A 22,630-nucleotide genomic window follows, 5' to 3' on the forward strand; every position below is an offset into this window, starting at 1 on the left:
CAAAGTTGAAATCACAGATATTCTTACTTATGTTCAATCAAAAGTCCGCTTTGTGATATGAATTCTGACCCCACCATCTGAATGTCTCAGGAGAAATTGAGACTCGTGAGACCAGGCAATGTTTTTTTCAATCTTCTATTGTCCAGTTTTAGTGAGCCGCTGTAGCCTATCGAGGTTCAATGTGTTGTCTATTCAGAGATGCTCTCTTCAGCATACCTTGGGTGTAAGAAGTAGTTATTTGTGTTACTGTTAAGAGAATAGTAGTTTGGCTAAACCCTGAAAACGGTTTCTCAGGAAAATCCCAGCAGTTGCTCAGTTCGAATTCAGCAAGTTGTCTTGATAATGGCTACATGACTACATGGATTAAGTTGCTGCCATGTGACTGGTTGATCAGGCATCTGCGTTTGTTGTTGCAGCCAAAGGAAGCAGAAGAGCATCTCTAGATGCACAGCATGTTTAGCAGCTGAAGAGCAGAGCCACATAATGCTATTTACAAGATATCAACGATGTAAAAAGACCAGATAATGGGTCAAAGTTCTTATGGTACACACTTATACCATTAAACTGACAAGCGAATAACTTAAACCATCTTACAGTGCAGTGTTCTGCTAGGAAACCTTGGGTTGTTTGGGCTAGAAATGATAAACGTCAAAGTCACTGTCCAATGCATGTTCAGTTCATCGTGTTTATTTTCCATTTACAATGGCGCTTTTATAAAATATTTGATGCCGAAACATCAAAACAAATGTAGAAATGACACCATACACACATTCCCCATGAATACATATTAACACACTTTAGAAAAGTACACACTGTCCTCTTTAGAGCCTTTGGTCTGGAACATACACCAGGTGGAAACAACAAGCATCTGCAGAAGAAGAGTTCTCTCTGTGCACCATTGAAGCCTTATCGTGTTTCGTATGGTTCCAGATGCCTTCTCCTAACACCTTAGAATGTTTTGCATCACTGCGGCGTTTATAACCATGCAGGATCCTGATGGTTGTCCATTTCCATAACGCTAAAATTATTTGCATAAGACAGAATGAAAGGCAAAGCAAATCGAACCAAGCACCAGGCACTGTAGAGCGAGGCACTTGAGCGCCCAACACTTCTGGTTTGGCTTCATGACATTTGGCACATGAGGGTGGCTTTGCACTTTAAACTGCATGTATGTGTTTGTGTAGGTGTGTTGGTGAGAAAAAGAGAGCCCTGTCGAGGGAGATTCACACCTATTGCTGTCTCCTAATTATCTTGTTGTGCCTCTGAAAACTGGCTAGACAAGTGACTTACATTCATTCTCCTCACATTTACACACCCACCATATAAAGTACGCACTCTCGTGATTCAAGAGTGATTTTTGAGCAGCCCTCTCACTGAGGCATAATGTAAAAGTCCGGAAAACCCGCTCACTTAGAGGGCTTCCAAAAAAAAAAGAAAAAAAAGGTAATCCATTAGTTCATGAGTGTTTTTTATTCCCATCATGCAGCGCTTAAACTTTCCTTGGCATTCATGAGGTTAGCAGAGTGATCCTGTGCGGGCAGATGAAAGCAGGGAGCTGCTATGATGTGGAGGTGTCTGACTGGCTGAGGTCCTTCTTGCTCTTGTTCTTCTTCTTCTTCTTGTCCCCTTTGCAGGGCTTGCAAACACAGCACAGGATGCAGGGCGAGGCCAGCAGGAGGAGAGGTGACGTCACCAGCACAATGATACTGACTCCCACCAGGATCCCCACCACCTGAGCAGAGACACAGCAATAAATACTGTAATTACTCTTCTTATTAGCACTGGGTCAAATGACTGTGTCAAAGGACTTGGTCATAATGGCATCAGAGATTCATCATCTGACTCTCCCTACAGAAGTTGTTCAGTTCCCTGTTTTGGTTTTATAGTTTGTAACTTTACTGTCTTCATTTTCTGTTTAGATTCAGTTCTGGTGCAAACCTTCTTTACATCACCTACCCAGCAATAAACATTCAGAAAACATTAACAGGCAGCTGGTAAACACAACTGAACTTTTGGGAACTATGGAGACTTAAAAAAAATGAAATTAATGAAAGTGAACTTACATTTACCAGCAAGACAGAACCAGGACTTCAACTGTCAAGAAAAGCGACTAAAGAACTCAGTCGCTTTTCGAATACTAGGGCTTGCTGTGTGGCTTATGAGTGTATTTTGCTAACTAAGCTTGCTAACTTTGCCGATAACGTAACACTCGTTAATTCACATTAAGTTCACTTTTGACCCCATAAAACCAACCTGGTGGCGGCTAAAATGCAACGCTGAAGTTTCAAAGTGTGAAGCCTAAAAGAAACGAATGATGTTGTTTTAACAAAGTTCCTCTTTTATATACAGTCTGTAGTTTTAAATTACTGTAACTGTTAAAACCTGATAGACTTTATTCATGTTAAATTGTTAAATCATTCATTCAGTAAACTTGATACACATACCATTATATGAATAATCCCTGTATGTGTAAACAAATAAGGCACACATATATATGTACATATCTTCGTGGACTTCCTGGTTTTCTGTTTCCCTTTGACAACACTCCCATGCACAAGCTGAGGTCCGTGGAGACATGTTTTGGAGTGAAAAGGCATGGCCTCCACTTAATCAGATACAGCACATTTGAGATGAACAGGAATGCCAAACTGTGACTCAATCTTTATCAGTCAACCTCAGCAGCTTACCTCAATAATTCTTTGGATGACTGTATGCTGCCGTAGCAGGGCAGACAGTAATAGCTGTGGTAGTGGATGTGACATGTTAAATAACCACAGATACATGTCATATACCGATGTCAACATTGTTTTGGATATGTAGTTACACTAAGGGTCGGCAAAAAACATCGCAGGTTAAATCTAACAGACTCAAGTACTTAAATGCAGCGGTGGAAAAATAATTTAAGGTGAACATACTTAGAGGACCTGTTAGGCAAGGGTGTAACCAGCTCTATAATGAGTTGTTTTGCACGAAACAACTTCGCTGCTGTACTTCAGCTCTTCACATACTTAGCAACCTGTACACACCGAGACGCAATCTGGAGATCCCAAGCAAACTTATCATGTGATAATGGCATTAGAGGAGGAGAAAGCAGAAGGAAAGTAGGTCTGGTGGGCAGTTGTAATCTTTTTGTTGCATAGTTGGTGTCGTTATGGGCAAGGAATTTGAGATTAGCTTAGGGATTTGCTGAGTTTAAAGGATTTCTTCAATGAACTGTGGGAAAACAAGAAGTCGTAAACAGCAAACTATGTGAGGCTTTAATATTCTTAAAGTGATATATAGTAATAAACCAAGCAGCTGATAAACTGAAAGACAGTAATTATGTCCCATGTCTCATGGTGATTGAGAGCTGGGTTGAAGTCCAAAATCCAGGTTATGTGCTGGTATGATTTGACTCAAATCCAGTCCCTGTATACAACAACCAGGTGGTTCTGTGGTCTAATCCATTCAGACAATAACAACATCACAAAATGCCACGCACTGCTGCCTTACAACTGGGCTCACCTGCGTTCTGTTCCACATAACCGAGGCCCTGGAGTGTCCCAGCTTGTTTCTGCATGGCCCCTTATCATAATGTCTCAAAAAGATATCACCCTGCATTTAAACACAACATACACATGCATGCAAAGACGTGAACAGGTGACTATGCAGCAAAGGAAATATTCCATTTGAATTTGGAAAAAAAGAAAAATGCATCACAGCTATTGTTTAGTTAGCAGGGGAGACTTACATCCAGATTCTGCAGACAGTACCAGCAGAAGGTGTGTTTGCAGCTTTTACACAGCATCTGTGCACAGCCTTGGTTTCTCTCGATGTAGATACCACACATAGGACACTGCTTGATGGGCATGTCAGAGTCACTGTCTGAGCGTGTCCTGTGAATTGGAACAAAGGCACACACGAGGAATGCCGTTAATGCCGCGAGGGCCTCCAGGCAGTGCGTGTAATCTTTATTTAGAGGCAAAGGTGAAGGGTTGTTATTCAATGTAAAGTGGGAAGCAGAGTCTTGAAGTTATGGTTAAGAGTTTACAAATACATATTTCTCAAGGCCGTTTCTTTAAACGCGCTAAAGGTAACATCTCTCTCATTCTAGATGTCATGCAGCCCTCAAAAAACCCTGTTTTTGATTAATACGAGATAGCAGAAGCTATCGCAGCTCATGTGATGTCAGAAAATAATACTGCAAAAAACACAAACAACAAATCTGCTCAAAAACACAAAGTCAGCAGGAGACAGAGACCAGTTCCTTGTTTTAAAAGAGGAAATTGAGCATTGTTTTGGGAAATAAAACTATAAGATATAAGATAAAATGCAAATGTAAAAACTACTGAAAGCCTCTGCAGGCTGAAAACCCCCCAGATATTATGCTGCCACGTTTGACTCAAAAGTGGATTTTAACTCATCTTTCTCATCCCCAGCGCAGGGATCATCACTTCACTGCTGTACAGTGAGGTAATTGGATCGGTGCCCATCCTCCTCCTCCTCTGTTTGGCACAGAGACAATGGAATTCCGATATAACTCAGTGACTCCCCAGTGACATCAGTCAGTCTGGCAGAGTCACAGCTCAGCGCAGCGCAGTAATGTCCCTGCTCAACTGGGACGCTTCTGAGGCACACTAAGTTATTAATCCTGAAATAATGTTTTTATAGAGCAAAGGGTTTCTACAGAGAGATGAGGAGCTACCCATCACTTATGTGATTCATTCAGTGTGCTGTGAACATCCTACACCGGTGAAAGTTAGGTCTTTTATGTCAAAGGAAAGTCTGGGATTTTCCTCATGGTGTAAAACACCACAATTGAAAATAAATGTAATCCACGTAATGTCAGAGAAAAATTCATCTGCCTCTGTCATTTCATCACATGCATGGCAACTGATTTGTGCAATCATGCATTGCTCACCAGTTTGGTTACAGCAAGTCTATCTCAGTGTCCTGACCTAATACCCTCCTCCAGCTTTTAGCCCAGTATCATTTCCAAAGTGCAGCTCTGTGGCTGCAGGCAGTGGGCAGCGGACCAAGAGGCTGGCTTTACTGACCTGCTTTGATGAGAAGGCGTCATCATGGCCTGCCGCTCGGGGCAAGCGTGGCCATCCTGCCAGGGCCCTCTGCAGCCGGAGCAGAAGACGGTGTGACAGGTCGGGCAGGGCACAGCGGCGGGGTGGCCTTCGGTGCTCTGCTCCACATTACACACAGCCTGACATTCAAGCACCGGGCACCAGGCTTTACTGGGGTCAAGCTTCACTCCTGTGGAGAGGAAAAGAACGGATGAGGCACATAGTCAAGATTTTCCCTTTCTGAAGAAAATGAGCGTGACGTGTCGCAGACAAAACAAAAGCAATCACTGTGAGCTGACTCAAACCCTTTACACTCCCAGCACATGCTTTCACTATGAATCATAACAAAAGGGACAACTGTAGTAAGACCGACTGCACTTTGCACTTTTTTGTTCTTACAATAACACGAGTTTTATGATTTATGGACGGAGTAAACAATAACTGTTATTGGATTTGCAGTGTATTATTGCTGTGCAAATAGAAAATGTCAATATAGCTGCACAGCAAACTACCCCTTTGTTTGCAGCTTATAAATGTCAACAGTGTTTCCCACAGAGGTGCTGTTTGCCTTCACAAACATTTACCTAACCAGTAGTACACAATTTATCTCCACTGAGAATCTCTTTTCTTCAGATTAACAGATTATTAACATGGGTGTCTTATAGTAGTAACCCCTTTATTGTTTGATAGCTAGAATTTAAGTAACCTCTAGGCTAAAACTGTACCAGAATTAAACAGAACACAAAAAAAGCCTCACAATATGCCAGGCATGTTAAGATAAATACTGGCTGGGACTGTTTGTGTGACCTGCCTGTCATCAGACAATAGCATGTAAACACAACAGTGCTTACCTCTCTCAAACTTGAGACGCAGATACAGCTCCACCTGACCTGCTGCTGCCAAAGCAGCTATCTGCAATCACACAGAGGTACTTCAATTATTTTACTGACTCAGATTTTATGATGCAGATTTCAGAGATGTGGAAAAAACAGCACTTTGGATACTAGACTTCCTGAAGCTTGTGATAACATGTTCAAAACCAAAATCTTTCATGGTGCTCTAGATAAAAATGAGGTTGTTTACCATCATAGTTGACAATCTGACACTTCAAGTCATCTGCAATTTGCAGCATTATTTTCTAAAACTCATAAGCTGTTAAAAATGACACACTTTGCAGTATTTTCCAGAAAAACACTACTAAAGGATGGACTTCCTAGCACAAGAGTCTTAATAAAGTTGTATTCTGATTAGCAGAAGATTAAGGAAGGGGCACTTTTCATGTGGTTTTGAGTCAGCATTTTCAGCCTCCCCACTGAAACGCTTACTATGTATTGTTTTAATGTTTCCATCTGACGTCATTTCATTTATAGCGATTCACCCCTGAAACCAAAACTAGTTTCTTCAGAACTGTGATTAAGGGTGGATGTGCAGTATTTACACAATTTACACACTGTAAAAAGACAAGCGTGAAAGTCCAGCTTCCTATTTCTTGAGAAGTACGGCAATGGCCTTTATGTCTGAAACCAAACCGGTTGAACCACCAACCTGGGACATTCGAGGAATGTGCAACAACAAAAACGCAGATCACTGATCATGTTTGCATTTTATCTCCTCTCATCATTTTTTCTGCTATGTGCATTGTTGCACAGGCCGTACCTCTGAGTCCAGCAGCACTCCAGTCTTTCGGCACGCCATGTCGGGGCAGGTGATTGGTGCCCCCCCACCCTCCATTATGGCTAGCTGAACATACTGCTGCAAACACTGGAGAGGGAAGAAGGACAATAGGGCATTAGACTGGACGTTTAATCAGACAGGGAGAACTGTCATATGCTCGCCAGCAGCATTTTATCTGAAACAAGTGCAGGAGCTCAGAGAGCCACAATGTTACTCAGGACGAAATGAAAGGAAGATGTTGGGTTAAACCGGGCAGCTGAAATGTCACAGATAGAGAGCTTCCTCACGAGTGCTCACAGAGTCAAAAGTCATGTGTTGCCCAAGCCATGACATTGAGTAAGGCAGGAGAAACTGTGGAAGCACTGTTCATAAAAGCAGTGCTGTTTTCAAAAATTAAAGTTAAAAAATTCTTTAAAGAAGAAAAACTTTTGCATGAGCACAAACCTGTGCTTCCTGTGTGAATACAGCCCTAACACAGCATGAAGCACTGATCACACAAACAGAGCTGGAACAACACCAGGAACACGGTGTGCTCTTTAAGCAGACAGAAGGAGATGGTTCACATTTTTATACTAAAGATAAGTACGTGTTTCAGTATCAATTTCCCTCGCTGTGTCGTACCCTGCGCATGTACGTGAGGTTTATCTGTGCGACCTTGTGCGTGCCGCTCTGACAAATGCAGCGAGCTTGGAAAGAGATTAACACCTGCCACTATCTGGCTCCGTTTTGATATGCAGGCAGGCACGCTTGAGACCAGAACAGTGCAGCAGCGGACCTTTGCACTCCTGTTATAAATATTACAGCTCTGTTATCTAAAGATAGCGCTTCTCATCATCTCACATGAAGGAGTGAAACTGAAACTCAGGATAAGTTTGTGAGTTTAAAAACAAAGAGCGAAGCGATAAAGCACATGAGAAAAAAAAATTCCATGGACAATTCAAAGACGGTAAATGTGAAAGACAGACAGCCCTGTGTTGAAATCAGCATAATTTTACTGGAATGGAAGTGTGATAGATTTGCCTATAAAAGGATCTATTACTGTATACGGTCATAAAGGAGGAAGTGGTGTTGTAATAATAAAAGAAAAAAAAAATCTCATTCCAAGTAATTTAAACGCCGGACATTTGCCTAAATTGCCCAAATTGTAAAAAGCTGGTTTTGGATCACTGTCCTGAAATTTTCAGCACCTGCAGGAAATGATTAAACGCATGAGAAATGAAATAAATATATTTATATAGCTTGACACATGCACTCTGAGTCACTGACTCAAATGAAGACCTGGACACGATGAGAAGCAGCTCCTGAAAAAACCTGAATGCATCATCTGTACCTACCGCTGTGCAGTAGATGCACTTGCAGCTCTGCAGTCCTGTGGTGGCTGTCGATGGCTGCTCGCTGAGGCACAGTTTGCAGAACACCTGCAGGTTGGCGGCAGCCTCGGGCGTCTCCGGAGCTGACTCCCGGGCTTCCCGGCTCACGGTGGGACTCCCGCTGGCCATGACGAGGCGAGGCCGGCCGGCAGGAAAAGAAGTCACGAGGACGAATCAAGCCTCTCTTAGCCTTTCTGCTGGGAACGGAGAGCAGCCATGGCCTCCATGTTCCTAAAAAGCAGAAACAGCACTAATCTATTTGTCTATTCAGTATGGGTGTAACTCTTTGCTTTCCCTTCCCTGTCAGACAACACTGCACCCTCTTTCTAAAAACCGCCATCCCATTCTGATAACTGATGTAGCAACTCTGATGATTTCAGCTATGCCTGCAGCAATGCCCTGTGATTGTTTTGTTAAAGGAGTGACGATTACTCACAGCTTAAAGCTGCGTGATGTACGAAGCAAATTTGAGTTACAGTATGTGTTATTGCTACAGTAATATGAAAACAGCCTCATTATCCTTTGTTGTGTCTCCATATATTCTTGCCATTTTCAAGTCCAGAGTCCAAGGCGTGTGTTTACTAAGCCCGCAGTTATTGAGCAGCGCTTCATTTATCCTGACAGGAAGAACTGGCTACTGACTGTCACGTCCACTTTACAGAAACACGGCAAAGTCTTGTGTAATTATAGGTTGGGATTTTGTGAACATAATGCCTCAAGAGACTAAATTACATCAGGGGAAAGGTGGTTTTGAACACTCTGAACTGTAGTTAAGTTTAAAAAGTATTAAAAGCAATTAGCCGAGACAGAATGGTGATGCCCCACACGCTTGTGGGGATAGGTTGATTGGATAATCCAAATTGTCACTAGGTGTGAATGTGCGAATGAGTGTGAATGGTTGTCTGTCCTTGTGTGTTAGCCCTGCGACAGACTGGCGACCTGTCCAGGGTGTAGCCTGCCTCTCGCCCTATGACAGCTGGGATAGGCTCCAGCGCCCCCCGCGACCCTGAAAAAGGATAAGCAGAAGCGAATGGATGGGATGGATGGAGAATGGTGATGCTTCACGTCGTCTTTGCTTCAGTATTTAGTTGAAGCTGAACCTCTGAATCGGGCTTTGTAGGAGCAGCATGGTAACCTTGTTTTTGCGTTTATGGTGACACCCTCTGTAGCGCCCACTGCCACAAATGGGAGAGAGCTTTCTCTGAGCTAACAAAGAGAGAAAGACAAAAAAAAAAACCCAATACAAAACAAAACAAAACTAGGAAATATGTATTTTATTCTCTGAAATGCCTTTCAGTGTGTGTATTATCACATCATTATTATTAGTCTAAATGACATGTGAGATTCCCAGTGATTTCAGTCTGGACCAAATTAGTGAACTGGCTAACCAGCCAATACCAACATATTACCATCTACAAAGCCACAATGCAAACCTTCTTTGCTTATGAAAACAATAAAAATAATTATGGACGACTCATTTTAGGACAGCAAGACAAAGGTGAGTAAAACTCTAGTCTGAACTTAAAGGAAACTCAAGTCACCCTCCAAAAAATCCCTTTTGGTTCAGCCCTGTTCCAAAAAGCATGAGAAATAATAACCCCATAATCTGGGATTTGAGATTAATCGCATGGACAACAGTGGTTGGACAGAGAACAGGCTCACACAGGAAACTGTGGCGTTAAAAAACACACTGTGCAGCCTGAGCAGCTGCTGAAATCACACATGATCTTGTACATGATGTTCTCTGCTTCAGCAGCCTATCAATGTTGGCTGGAAACTTTGGAGCCGTTCAATCAATATAGCAAACTCCGCCACTGGTGTCCTCCTTTGTAGTGTGTTAATGATCATTCCCTGGTAACACACACGATAGCTGGGCATGCTGAGCTCTGTGCACGTTGCTATTTTTGCACAGTCATAGTCTGCTCTCCTGCACTACTTTCAGGCAGACGTGCTGAGCCGGCTGCAGTCATCGTCCCACAATGCCGTCAGCCTGTCCTGTCCTGCCTGAGCATAACCACCCCTGTGGTTTCGCATGGGAAATTACAGCTTTCGTGCCTGCTAGCCTTGCTTCATGGAAACTCCAGCATTATTAACAAAGTGAAGCCTTCATCCCGAAGCAACTTCAAAGTTTAGAATTTAAGATTACCTGGGTAACTTTCAGTCAACATATCAGGCGGAAGGCTTCATATCTTAGAAAATTTGATAAATCACATTTGTGATTGTCATCTGCCTTTCAGATCATGGATAAAAAGTAATTGTGATGTTTTCAGTGCTGCACACACAGCGAGTGTAAGGTGGAACAAATGATTACTTTGCACCTAAATTTAAATAAGTATCAATGCAAAGTCCTAACAACCGGAATCTTTAATCCAAAGCCTTTACTTTCAGAACTGTCCTTCAAAAAAACACACAAAAAAACCTTTCTGATTGTAATCCAAAAGCTCACATTCAACCTCGAATCTCCACTGTTGCAGCACTTCCTTAATTAGAATGCTTTTGTGTGCAATTGCTTTCTTTTTCCGTGTGGAAGCTGGCCATTCAGCGATTAAAACCCTTCACGGATCAAGGTCTAAATGGCATTCCAGACATTGAGGGCAGGGTGAAGTGGGGTGAGGTGGTGGGGATCAAAGCATCATTGTTGACCTGGGAGGCAGAAACGGAAAAACCAGATCTGCCTGGTAAAAAGCTGCTGCTGCTTTCACACAGACTGTCACTGTTCTGTGGAAGGAGACAGCAGAGAGTGTGCACTAGGGTAGTAGAATTTATATGGCATCATTTGTACGTTTCCAATCACACCATGTGTGTGTGTGTCTTTTTGGGGTTTTTGTTTGTGTTTGTGTGTGTGGGTGGTGCATAGAATAAAATGGCACATAAAGTTGAAACATAGCAGAAGGAAATGACAGTGTGGGAAAATGTAAGCCTTGATGGTAATGCACACCAGTTAATCACAAGTGTGCTCGGTACAGATATGATTTAAAGGCTGCCTTTGTGCATGCATATTCCCAGACTGCTGATATCTGGTCTTTCTGCACTGCGATCAACCACAAACACACACGTGAAATCTGAGACATCTGCAGCTGTGTCAAGGTTGTAGACCAGCACAGGTCACAGAGCGCTTTTTTCATACGCTTTTTTCTATGATACCACCTTAATGAACAGCTTTGAGGGTGGACAGTACAGGTACAAATGGTGCGGAACCTACCTTCCCTGTGGACCACTGGGCGTAGAAGCAGTCTGAGTCCAGATCCACAGCCGCAGTGCTCTTGTTACTGTGGTACAGACACATGTGTTATAACACAGTCTGGTGCTGTAATAACCTGCTGTCAACGCCTAATGCCACTGCGACCGTCTCGATACCGCCTCCTCCAAGTGCGTTGCGGGATTAAAGAAAATCTAAATCATGTTTAACCCTCCTGCTCTCTCCTGTCCTGCTCTCTGCTTGTGTCTGAGTTTCGGTTCTCCTGCCTCTCGTCCCCATCCAGGAAGCAGCGCTCTTTGCTCTCCACTTATCTGGACTCTCGACTGCGCCTGCTGGCTGCTTCAATAAACTCATGCTGCTTTCAAGTACTGTCGGAAATGATCCCGCAGGAACAAAAAGAAGGCTTGACATAAACGATATTCCTGCAGCATAAATTTTTGATGGCACGGTTGTTGTCTGTAGTAGAAATAACTATGCCAAGTTCATGTCATCAATTCAAGCTCAGGCTATCAGAATTTACAATCTTAAATGTGGGCATTACTTGAGTAAAGGGGCTATTTGCATTTTGGGACATTTTTCGGAGCTACTTGTGCACGAGCTAGCTGAGCCATAGCTTGTGACTTTACGAAACAAATTCTAGCTTAAAAAGGAAGACAAAGGAAAACAAATGCAGTTTTAATGATTACTCTTAGAATAAATATTCAGCATATCTACAAATCCTTACCTCTTCTAGCCCCCCAGACAGAAAAACACTTAGTTCACAGTGCAACAACTTCCTCTAGGGTTCTGGTTCACCTAGCAACCACAGCCTCATAAAACAAATCAGAATGGCCTCTGTTGCCTTGGCGTTGTGGTGCAAACAGTGGTACAAAAATGAAAAACAGATTATGGTGCTCAATACATACAAAATCCACCTGTATGCAGATGCTCTTTAATCAGAACAATATGTTTAATGATAACATATAATTATTGTTGTTATCCATGTTATTTTTAAATTTACCGTTCAGAAAATTTCTGGAAAGTTTCTGGAAACATGGAAACCCTTCTATAAGGGAATTGATTGGGTCGTACACCAACGAGACAATGACACCAAGCATACTTCAACGGAATCTGGAGTACTGGAACTGATGGATTGGGCACGTCAAAGTCTGGACTTAAATCCTATTGAACAGATTTGGAATTTAGTGGTCTTAAAGATGGATCGCAAAAAAAGTTTCATCCAAAAGAAGGAAGCAAAGAAACTTGTGAAAAGTACATAAAATAATGGCAGCAAGAATGCGAGCTGCTGTCAAGGCCAAAGGAGGCTATAGGAAATATTATATTCTTCGATTATTATGTGTGAATAAGGACTGTTATTTCAGTTTGTTATTTGCTTAATAAGTAACAATATCATTTTTGGTTATAAACACATTTTTGTTTGCATTTTCTTGTCTTTATGACATTATTATTAGGCCTGTTAGTTTGTTAAGATTGTTACTCCAACTGCTCAGTGCCCTGAGGTACTGGTCCCGATCAGTGTTGGTCAAGTTACTTGAAAAAGTAATCAGTAACTAATTACTGATTACGTCCCCAAAAAAGTAATCCCGTTACTTTACTGATTACTTATTTTCAAAAGTAATTACTTACTTACTTACTTAGTTACTTTTTAAAAACACGATTTACAACCTGAATAGGTGATAAAGCGATAGAGCTTTCAGCCCAATTCTACTTTTTCTACATAATCCATCATACAAAATGTAATCAAATGGAAAAGTCTCTTTTTTTAACTTGTTTTATCAGTTTTAATCTTTTAACTTTATGCATCAAGCAAAAATTTAATTATATGCAACATTCTCTGACTTGAATAAATTAGTTTAACATTTAAACCTATTTTCTACACATTCCAGCACATAAAATAAAATATTTTTTGTGTTTACACTCACTCTTTCAAATAGATGCAAGTAAAACACAGCAGAAAATAAATAAAGTCAAAGACTAAGCGGTCCTGTTGCTCTATTGCTCTAAAAAGTAATCAGATTACAGTAACACGTTACTTGTAACGCATTACTGCCCATCTCTGGTCCCGATAGATTGCAACCTCCTGATGGACTGCAGCCCCCTGCAGTAATCTTCCTTGCCCGTCTGTGTCCTGGATGTATACAGGTGTGCAGAAATGGAGAAAGATGTAAGAAAGATATCATCTTACTTGTAATGCAATAACCAATTTTAGAGTTTTGTGGTCAAGTTTATGACGAGCCATGTTTAACTGACAAAAGCTAAACAAGGGGTTTGTGGTCATTGTTAGGTTACATGACGGGTAGCAGGCATCGATTTATATTTAAGGCAATGATGATTAGATTTCCTTTTTATAGTAGCTTTATACTCTCAAGGGGTTAGAAATCAGACATATGCCTTGTGAAACATCTGCTCTAACCCGCCCAGCTTCGACAGGTAAATGCTACTTATATAATAATCGGACATGGGGGCTAGAATAAGCTTTAATACATTACAAGAAAACATTTTAAAAGTTGATTCGTGATTTTACACTAATTTCTGGGTCTTTGTTGCTGTGTGCCATATTAGCTTACGGTAGATGCCCACAGTTTGCCTCGCCACTGAAACAGTATGCGTGTGCGGGGATGCCCCATTACCTCATGAGAAAGACCGGGTATTGTTTATCTTGTTAACAGTCTTTATCTGCTTTATATACATCTATAACTATACTTATTTCATGTAATACCATAATTTAGAAGAACAAATGGTTGATATCTGACTTTATTGGGCGCATTTAAAAAGATTTCACTCACACATTGAAAAGATTTCTCTGTTAGGCTACCCTGCTAGCAGCCTCAGCAGGCTAACCACAAACCAAAACCTACTTGCACGAAGTTGCATCATTTCATGCTATCGGCCTCGATGCTACAGTGCAAAATATAAGTAATTTAGATTTGATCGTGTCTTTTTTGTTAATAAATCATTAGGACATGTTTTGGATTTCAAGGGGAAAATAAAAAGTCCGAGGTTTAGTGAAGGTCGCATCTGCGTGAAAATAAAGAAGGAAATCTTTAACTTAGTGTTTAACAGCATCTCTAATGTTACTGTCTCATCACAATCACATAAAACACAAAAGTGTAACAGAATAATGTCCACAGCAATACAAACATTACAGAGAAACCCCTCTGAACCTGAAGTTAACTGCATGGAAACCCCGAGTTAAAGTGCGCATGCGCAGGGGCTTTTCCCAAACTACGGTTTATCAGTCGGCGTGAGTACGAGCGCGTCTCACAAGGACAGTATCACAAACTGGCGAAAGATGGACCCTCTGCCACTGTCTCCTTTTATTAACAACAGCTTTGCAAAGACGAAAGAAGGAAGCTTGTTAAATCAGGTGAGATTATTTAGAGCTTTCTGCTTCAATAACGGGCGGGATGTCATGTCTGAAATCTGAGTATGCCTCTCTTCTAAGTTATCATGTCCTATTGTAGAATACCATGTATTTCATTTCACTATTTGTAATGTGGGGGAAATACTTTTAAAGTAGTTTTGCTTAAGTTTAAAACTTCTTTGGGATGTAGCACGGTTTCCGTGTTTTGTTCGTGAAGAAAGAAAATTCTCATCGACTTGTTGTAGGGAAGACGTCACGTGACCTAGATATAATACACAGGTGGCCTGTCCGGGTGGGATGTGGTTTGCAGACGAAAAAACCGCCGACTCAGTTGCCTCTGCAGAAAAACACGTTTTCATTTTAAAAGACGTCATGTCATCCATACTCATATTTTTTTAATGTATTTTTTGTGCCCCCTCCCTCCAGGTGATGCCATCTAAAACCTCCACCGTGGCCACCGTGATCCAATTGGTGCAAAGAGCGGTGCAGAAGAGCTGCATAAGGGCCTGTCAGCTGCTCTGCCTGCCTTTTGACCCCGTGATGTGTGAAAAAGTCACATGTTGCTCAGGTAAAAAACAAAAACAAAACCGAACAAAAATGACTTTATTGGAGGTAGATTTTACATTTATTCTTTACATAACTATAATTGCATGAATACATCTGTTTATTTGTGTTTTGTCGTTATAATCACGATGAACTTTCAGTTTGTCTGTGTAAGCTGGAAAGATAATGTGTCATTAGTAAAAAAGTAACCTTCCCTCTCTTATTGCCTTTACAGCTAAAACTCATCAGCCCAAGGAGAATAAAAACATTCAAGGTAACATTTTAACTTTATATGTTCAATAAAACGTTGGCTTCCTTAAATCTTTTTTGGTAAAATCTTTTGCTTCCCCTTTTCCCCATCTTTATGTTTTCCATTACTTATTTTTCACGAGCCTGGAGGCGTACTGCGTGATGGAAGTTTTTTTTTTGACGTTCGCCGCACATTCAGGAACTTAAAACTGTGACATCACTATGGATCAACAACTTCTCATTTTCTCTTCCCTTTTCTCCTGCTTTCCCCGTCACACAGCAATGGCCCTTCAGAGTCCGCCGTCAACAATACTGATCGTCAACATCAGCAACTCCACGTTGATTGACTGCGTCATTGGAAACGGCACCCATACAGTGGCCGAGTGTCAGCCTCTCATGCAGGAAACTGAGCGCCACATGAAAGGTGTGTAACAGCAAAGCCTGGCCAGCTGAACATCTCTTTAAAATACGCTATGCCGACTGCACTCATGTGAAGTGCAAGCTTTTAATTTGAGTTGTGTTACAGGTCAGATGAGGTTTAGCTGCTACGGTGGGAAACAGGAGTCAGCACAGGATGCTGCTTTGCCACCACTTCCTCCATCAGAAGAGCATCCGAGTGTCAGCATCCACAGCTCCCACGTCAGCTACACCATCATTGGAGACAACAACAGCATGCATGTTGATATGAGCCAGCCGTCCAGCTAAAACGGAAGATTCACAAGTGTGCCACATGTACACACACATGCAGACTCAAGAAACACTGTAGCCACGATTATAACTTCAGCTTAGTATCAGGGCAAACATTTTCAGTCTGGAGGTGAGAGGTAACAATGTCTCTGCTAATCAAAAACTCTGCCAGATAAGCAGTTTATTATTATAAAACACAAAAAAGAGCTGTTTTGTGGGCATTTTGACCATCATGACTGTTGATTTTTCGCTCTGGTCTCTTTTAGTTGACATGAGGGAAAGCTTTTTGTTTGTTATGTAAATGTTCTAATCGGGGGCAATCATGGCTCAAGAGTTGGGAGTTCGCCTTGTAATCGGAAGGTTGCTGGTTCAAGCCCCAGCTTGGACAGTCTCGGTCGTTGTGTCCTTGAGCAAGACACTTCACTCGTTGCCTACTGGTGGTGGTCAGAGGGCCCGGTTGCGCCAGTGTCCGGCAGCCTCGCTTCTGTCAGTGCGCCCCAGGGTGTCTGTGGCTACAATGTAGCTTGCCATCACCAGTGTGTGAATGGGTGGATGACAGGTTGTGTAAAGTGCTTTGGGGTCCTTAGGGACTAGTAAAGCGCTATACAAATACAGGCCATTTACCAAATGTTATCTTATGTCTGTCACGTCATGATATGGGCTTGGGTTAAAATGTATGGCCTATGGTCATTAAAAGTAGACTATTTAGTAGTATTTATTACCAGAGGTAATTTTGATTTCCTGTGTCTCTATATTTGATATTGCTTAATATAAAATAACTGTGACTTTGTTATGTACATAAAACTGAGTAAGAGGACTATGAATGAATGAGTTTTAACTGTTGTAACGGTAACTGCTATTATATTTATAATAAAGACTTCACATACTGCATTAGTGTTTGTTTTTATTCAGATGATCATGTCAATGACATTCGGCAGCACTATCAAAAAGTCATTTCTTCTTTTTCCTTCTTTCCTTCTTGTTCCCTTTCTTGCCTTTCTCAGCTTTTTTAAAACCGCAGAGTCCTCGGCGTACGATGCAGCCTCTCCACCAGGCCTGCAGCTGCACAGAAACAGGGATTCAGTTCAGTTGTATTTATACAGCGGCAAATCAAAACAACAGTCACCTCAAGGTGCTTTATATCGTAAGGTAGACCGTACAATAATACATACAGCAAAAACCAACAGTCATATGACCCACTATGAGCAAGCACTTTGGCAACAGTGGAAAGGGAAAACTCCCTTTTAACAGGAAGAAACCTCCAGCAGAACCAGACTCAGAGAGGGGCAGCCGTCTGCCGTGGTTGGGAATGAATATGCCGCAGTCCATGTTCATTCTGCCTGCTGAATACCCTCGTATTCCTTAGCGTTGTTCTTGAATACGAGAACAACCGAACTTAAAGAGCATGAACTGTGTTGGATACTGTTACCTTGGTGGCAGCTCTGATCCGTGCCTGCTGTTGGTACAGTTTCTCTTGCTCCTCCCTGTCCTCCATCACCATCTGCTCCATCTCCTTGAACTGAAATCAGGAAGTAATTGACATTCACTTAATAACGAACTAATTAGCATCTGCATCTGTTCAGCACCGTGAGCCGCCAACCTTCATTTTCATGTCCTCCAGCCTGTCTAAGTTCAGGTCCTTTTTGAAGCACATGTTGTGGAGCTGCTTGCTCTTCTCCTGCACCATCTGCTCTGTGTGCTTCTGCAGCTCATGCAGCAGCTGCTGCAGCTCCTGATCAGCAACAGTGCAAAGTTAGGTTCACCATATTATCAGCAATCAAATTAATGAGATAAACAGTCTTCTGGAGAATGACAAACACAAAAAGATCAGCTACTTGATAAAGATGAGCCCAAACCACAGAAACTATGAATCCATACAAGCGACAAACCAGGAAAGAGCTTTTTAGTTTTAGAGAAACTGAAAGGACACACACACACACACACACACACACACACACACACACACACACACACACACACACACACACACACACACACACACAAAACTGAGCACAGTGTTCAAGTTCAAGGTTCTTTATTTGTCACATGCATAGTTATACAAGTATAACACACAGTGAAATGTAGCCTGACACGCTCCTCGACATGTGCAAAAATTGGGGGGGGGGGGGGGGGGGGGGTGTAGAGGAAGAACATTATATATATATATATATATATATATATATATATATATATATATATATATATATATATATATATATATATGTACATACATATAGTATATACACTGGGTGAATGTGCAGTAGTAGCAGCAAGCAGGTGAATTCTGTACATTAATATGAATAGACATCTGACTATTTTACAGGATAGACAATATAAACATATTTAAAATTAAAGGAATTGAAATGTACATTGTTCCTTGGTTTAGTGTCTGGAAGAGTCCTGTCTCAGTCAATTATAGATGATGTGAGAGGGCGGGTGTGTGTGTTTAGGGCACGGATGGCTTGGGGATAGAAGCTCCTCTTGAGTCTCTCTGTCCTTGCCCGGAAGATGCGGAACCTTCTACCAGATTGCAGAAGTTGGAACAGTTTGCTGCCAGGATGGGACGGGTCCTTCAGTATCTGCGCTGCTCTAGTCCGGCATCTCCTGGTGTAGGTGTCCTGAAGCGGGGGGAGAGCAATCCTGCAGCAGCGTTCTGCTGTACGGATCACTCTCTGGAGAGCTTTTTGGTCCTTCACACAGCTGTTCCCAAACCACGATGTCATGTTCTGTGTGAGGATGCTCTCCACAGTGCCTGTATAGAAAATCCTGAGGATCTTTGGAGAGACCCTGAACTTCCTCAGTTGTCGTAGGTGATACAGGCGCTGCCTAGCCTTTTTGGTCTGGACCTGAATGTGGGCAGTCCATGTCAGGTCTGAGGAGATGTGGACACCAAGATACTTGAAGGACTGCACCCTCTCCACTGGCGCTCCATTGATGATGATGGGCTTGTAGTCTCTGTGCTGACCCCTTCTGAAGTCCACCACCAGCTCCTTGGTCTTGCTGACGTTCAGCTGGAGGTGGTTGTCCTGGCACCACGATGCCAGATTCTTCACTTCATCCATGTAGGCCGCCTCATCGTTGTTGGAGATGGCACCCAACACCACTGTGTCGTCAGCAAACTTCACAATGGTGTTGGAGCCATGGGTGGCCACACAGTCTGAAGTGTAGAGGGAGTAGAGCAGTGGCGAGAGGACACATCCCTGAGGGGCTCCTGTGTTGATGGTGATGCTGTTGGAGAAGCACCTGCCCACCCTCACCACCTGAGTTCTGCCAGTGAGGAAGTCCAACACCCATGCACACAGACGGCTGTTAAGTCCCAGATCCCTCAGCTTTGTGAACAGTCTGCAGGGCACTATTGTGTTAAACGCTGAACTGTAATCAACAAACAGCATTCGCACATAGTTACCCTGTTTCTTGTCCACGTGGCTGAGAGTGGTGTGTAGGACGTGGGCGATGGCATCCTCTGTGGATCTGTTGGATCTGTAGGCGAACTGCAGCGGATCTGTGGTGTCTGGGATGGAGGAGGAGATGATGTTCTTCAGCAGCCTCTCAAACACCTTCATTACTACCGAGGTCAGTGCAACTGGCCGGTAATCGTTCAGGGATGAGGGGTTGCTGTTCTTGGGCACAGGGATGATGGTGGATCTTTTGAAGCATGTGGGGACCACAGACTTCGCCAGGGACTCGTTGAAGATGTAAGTGAACACACCTGCTAGCTGGTCAGCACAGCAGCGCAGCAGACGGCCGGTGATGCCGTCTGGCCCCGCCGCTTTCCTTGTGTTCACTCTCCTCAGTGCCGCTCGGATGTCATGCTCCGCGATGCTGGTCACCGGTCTCTCGCTGATGACGTCACTGTCCTCGGTAGTCAGGCGGTAGATAGCATTAGCCGCCTGGCTAACCTCGAAACGGCCGTAGAACCGATTCAGCTCGTTGGTGAATGCAGAGTCGAATGTTGCAGTCCCTCATGTCACGTTGGAAGGTGACCCTTGCTCTTAGGTCATCGAGCTTGTTCTCCATGGATTGTACATTGGCCAGTAGGATACTGGGCAGTGGTGCGCGATGCGCCTGCTGTCTCAGTCTGTTCCTAATACCAGCGCGTTTTCCCCGGCGCTTCTTTGTTCTGTGCCTCGGATGAGCGGCCCGTCCTTTGTTGTTCTCCGCGCCGCGTAGAATCTCTGGCGGCCAGGAAGGGTCAGGATTAAAAGTGTCCAAGATTAGATGTGCAACCTTGGCACCGATGTTTACAAGTGATCCGCTGTCGTATACTATAAGACTAGAGGATTTTGGGATGTAAACCAGAGCAAAAAATAGGTAAAAAACAAGAGAAGTGGATAGTCGGAGCGGAGCGGTCAGGGAGGCATCTGGACGTGGCCGCGTGTTGGTTTAGTTAAATCTCCTGATGGCTTATGAATCCAATCACATGGCGAATTCAAGTTATTCAAGCTGCTTTAGCCTTGACACAGTTCATCTCAAAGCTGCTTTGCAACCCAACTCCGCCGCCGCGTCTCTCTGTGATAGTATTTCTGACTTTATCTATAACAAATGTCATATTTGTTGTCATCGATGCCTACCCTGTTCTGTGCTAGCGACTTCCTTGTGCTCTCCATGGATACAGATAAAATACCAGGGAAAAAATTACAGCAGATGGAAATCTTCTTTTGAATAGCGAGCGATCTCAAGTGAACTGCTCCAAAGCTAATTTAATTAATTTCAATTTAGTTTTATTTATGTAGCACCAAATCCCAACACAGTTGTCTGAAGGTGCTTTATACAGTATGGTAAAGACCCCACAATAATACAGAGAAAACCCCAACAACTACATGACCGCCCATGAGCACGCACTTGGCAAAAGTGGGAAGGAAAAACTCCTTTTTGAAGTACAGCCTCTAAGCCACACAGCTGCACAACGCTGCATATAGTATTACTTCACCAACCTCATGCTGCTTCAGCAGGAATTTCTGAGACTCCTCGTGAACTCTCACCTCCTCCTTCAACTGTTTCTTCAGCAGCTGAGACAGGATGAGCCAATGAAGGTTATTATTTAGTCATTAAACATTTGACTTTAAATCTAAAATGTAGAGCCGAGCGTGTCTTATATTTGGACCTACCTCCAGCTGCCCTTCCAGCAGTGCCTCAGCCTGACTGGTCTCACTCTGGATCTTCCTGAGCTGCAGCCCAGTGTCGTTCTCCTTAATGTTCTCTTTGCTTCTCATCTTTAACAAATGATCTTTCTTGTTTGCTTCATGGTGTATGACCTGCAGATACAGGTCCGGATGGAGACCAAGTAGTGGGATTACTGAACTCTTATTTTTTCGACCCTTACAGCTATTCATTCACAGTTGTTCCCTATGGGTCAGTTTCTTACCTGCAGTTTGAGAGTTTTCTGTTGGAGCTCCTCTTGTTGTTTCAGAAGAGTCTGTCTTCTCTTGTCCACTTGTTTCATTTCCTCCCTGAAAGGAGAGTGACTTACATTATAGATGCTGATTATTTCTCCATGTGTTTTTTCTCCTTGTCCTCTATTTAGAACACCCCCTTCTTTTTTACCACCAAGGTCAGGATTACTGGCAAATCATTCAAAGAAGAACCTTTTCATGTTCGTATCCCTTCTCCTCTGCTCGACTTCCTCCACAGCCTGCAGCAGAGAGCTAAAACACTGTTTCTCCTCCAGCTCCAAATGTAGCTTGGACATCAGCTGTGAGATGTATTCACTGCAGTGAGATGAATTATTGAGAATAAATAATGGCTTTGTTTATTTGTTTGTTTTCAGTGTGTTCTGTGCTTCTTACCAATCCCTTGTCAACTTCCTGAGCTTGGCTTTCTCCTGCACCACACACACACACACACACACACACACACACACACACACACACACACACACACACACACACACACACACACACACACACACAGTCATGTAATAACGCCCAAAACACAGTTTTTCACAACACTGCTAGATCAAAGCAGCAGGCAGCTGTTGACAGATGTTATCGTGGTAATACTGTGAAATCACCTGTGCAGGTCTTTCCCTGCGTATCCGCATTGCGAGAATATGTCCCAGTATTTCCAGCTGGTGTGAACAGTCCTCCAGTACTGCTACCAGTCTCAGACTCTGAATCCTGGATAAACACATCCTGTAGAAAATGAAGGCAGCGATGAACAGATAGATTCAAAGTTACACTCTTAAAGATGGGTTATTTTTAGCATGGCGCTGTCTAAGAGCTTGCTTGCGGAAATAAACCACAAGCTCTTTGAACCTCGGAGACATTGGCACTGGTGTCTGAAGGCTAAACGTTAGGCTCGGCGCTAGCTAACATTTCCGCTTCACGACAAAGAACGTGGCAGGGGTACCAGGCAAAAACTGTGGCTTACTTCTCTCTTTCTCGCTTTGTGAATACCAGTAACCATTTCTAACACGAAACCAGAGCCGGAGATAAAGTTCAGGCTTTATGTTACTATGGTAACAATGCCACTTTTTTCCCCTTGTAACTTT

At 42.9% G+C, this 22,630-nt stretch overlaps 3 protein-coding genes across 5 annotated transcripts; 1 reads left to right on the top strand and 2 right to left on the bottom strand.

The window, feature by feature from the left end:
• Window positions 1–665: 665 nt before the first annotated feature.
• rnf144b (ring finger protein 144B) lies at window positions 666–12,108 on the bottom strand. 2 transcript variants are annotated; one of them, XM_026185346.2, is made up of 9 exons: window positions 12,022–12,108; window positions 11,301–11,367; window positions 8,063–8,329; window positions 6,711–6,815; window positions 5,906–5,966; window positions 5,037–5,244; window positions 3,731–3,875; window positions 3,505–3,594; window positions 666–1,732 (listed from the first exon to the last, which is right to left on the bottom strand). In XM_026185346.2, the coding sequence occupies exons 3-9, from the start codon at window positions 8,225–8,227 to the stop codon at window positions 1,559–1,561; spliced, it is 948 nt and encodes a 315-aa protein (XP_026041131.2). In that variant the 5' UTR covers window positions 8,228–8,329; window positions 11,301–11,367; window positions 12,022–12,108; the 3' UTR covers window positions 666–1,558. The 2 variants fall into 2 exon arrangements, with proteins under 2 accessions (XP_026041131.2, XP_080164005.1); XM_080307879.1 differs by lacking the exon at window positions 12,022–12,108 and having other exon boundaries at window positions 11,301–11,580.
• A 2,405-nt stretch (window positions 12,109–14,513) lies between these two features.
• LOC145431785 (uncharacterized) lies at window positions 14,514–17,029 on the top strand. Its single transcript, XM_080307886.1, has 5 exons — window positions 14,514–14,664; window positions 15,088–15,229; window positions 15,440–15,478; window positions 15,734–15,877; window positions 15,980–17,029. Exons 1-5 carry the CDS (start codon window positions 14,590–14,592, stop codon window positions 16,156–16,158), a joined length of 579 nt encoding a protein of 192 aa, XP_080164012.1. The 5' UTR covers window positions 14,514–14,589; the 3' UTR covers window positions 16,159–17,029.
• On the bottom strand, window positions 17,028–22,620 carry drc9 (dynein regulatory complex subunit 9). 2 transcript variants are annotated; one of them, XM_080307885.1, is made up of 10 exons: window positions 22,510–22,620; window positions 22,151–22,271; window positions 21,927–21,961; window positions 21,726–21,832; window positions 21,506–21,590; window positions 21,249–21,395; window positions 21,075–21,149; window positions 17,741–17,872; window positions 17,570–17,659; window positions 17,028–17,202 (listed from the first exon to the last, which is right to left on the bottom strand). In XM_080307885.1, exons 1-10 carry the CDS (start codon window positions 22,543–22,545, stop codon window positions 17,092–17,094), a joined length of 939 nt encoding a protein of 312 aa, XP_080164011.1. In that variant the 5' UTR covers window positions 22,546–22,620; the 3' UTR covers window positions 17,028–17,091. The 2 variants fall into 2 exon arrangements, with proteins under 2 accessions (XP_080164011.1, XP_026040882.1); XM_026185097.2 differs by having other exon boundaries at window positions 21,726–21,848; window positions 22,510–22,609.
• Between the last annotated feature and the right edge of the window lie 10 nt (window positions 22,621–22,630).

The sequence above is a fragment of the Astatotilapia calliptera genome, chromosome 11 (genome assembly GCF_964374335.1).
Source record: "Astatotilapia calliptera chromosome 11, fAstCal68.1, whole genome shotgun sequence".
In the NCBI taxonomy this organism is placed as follows: Eukaryota; Metazoa; Chordata; class Actinopteri; order Cichliformes; family Cichlidae; genus Astatotilapia; species Astatotilapia calliptera.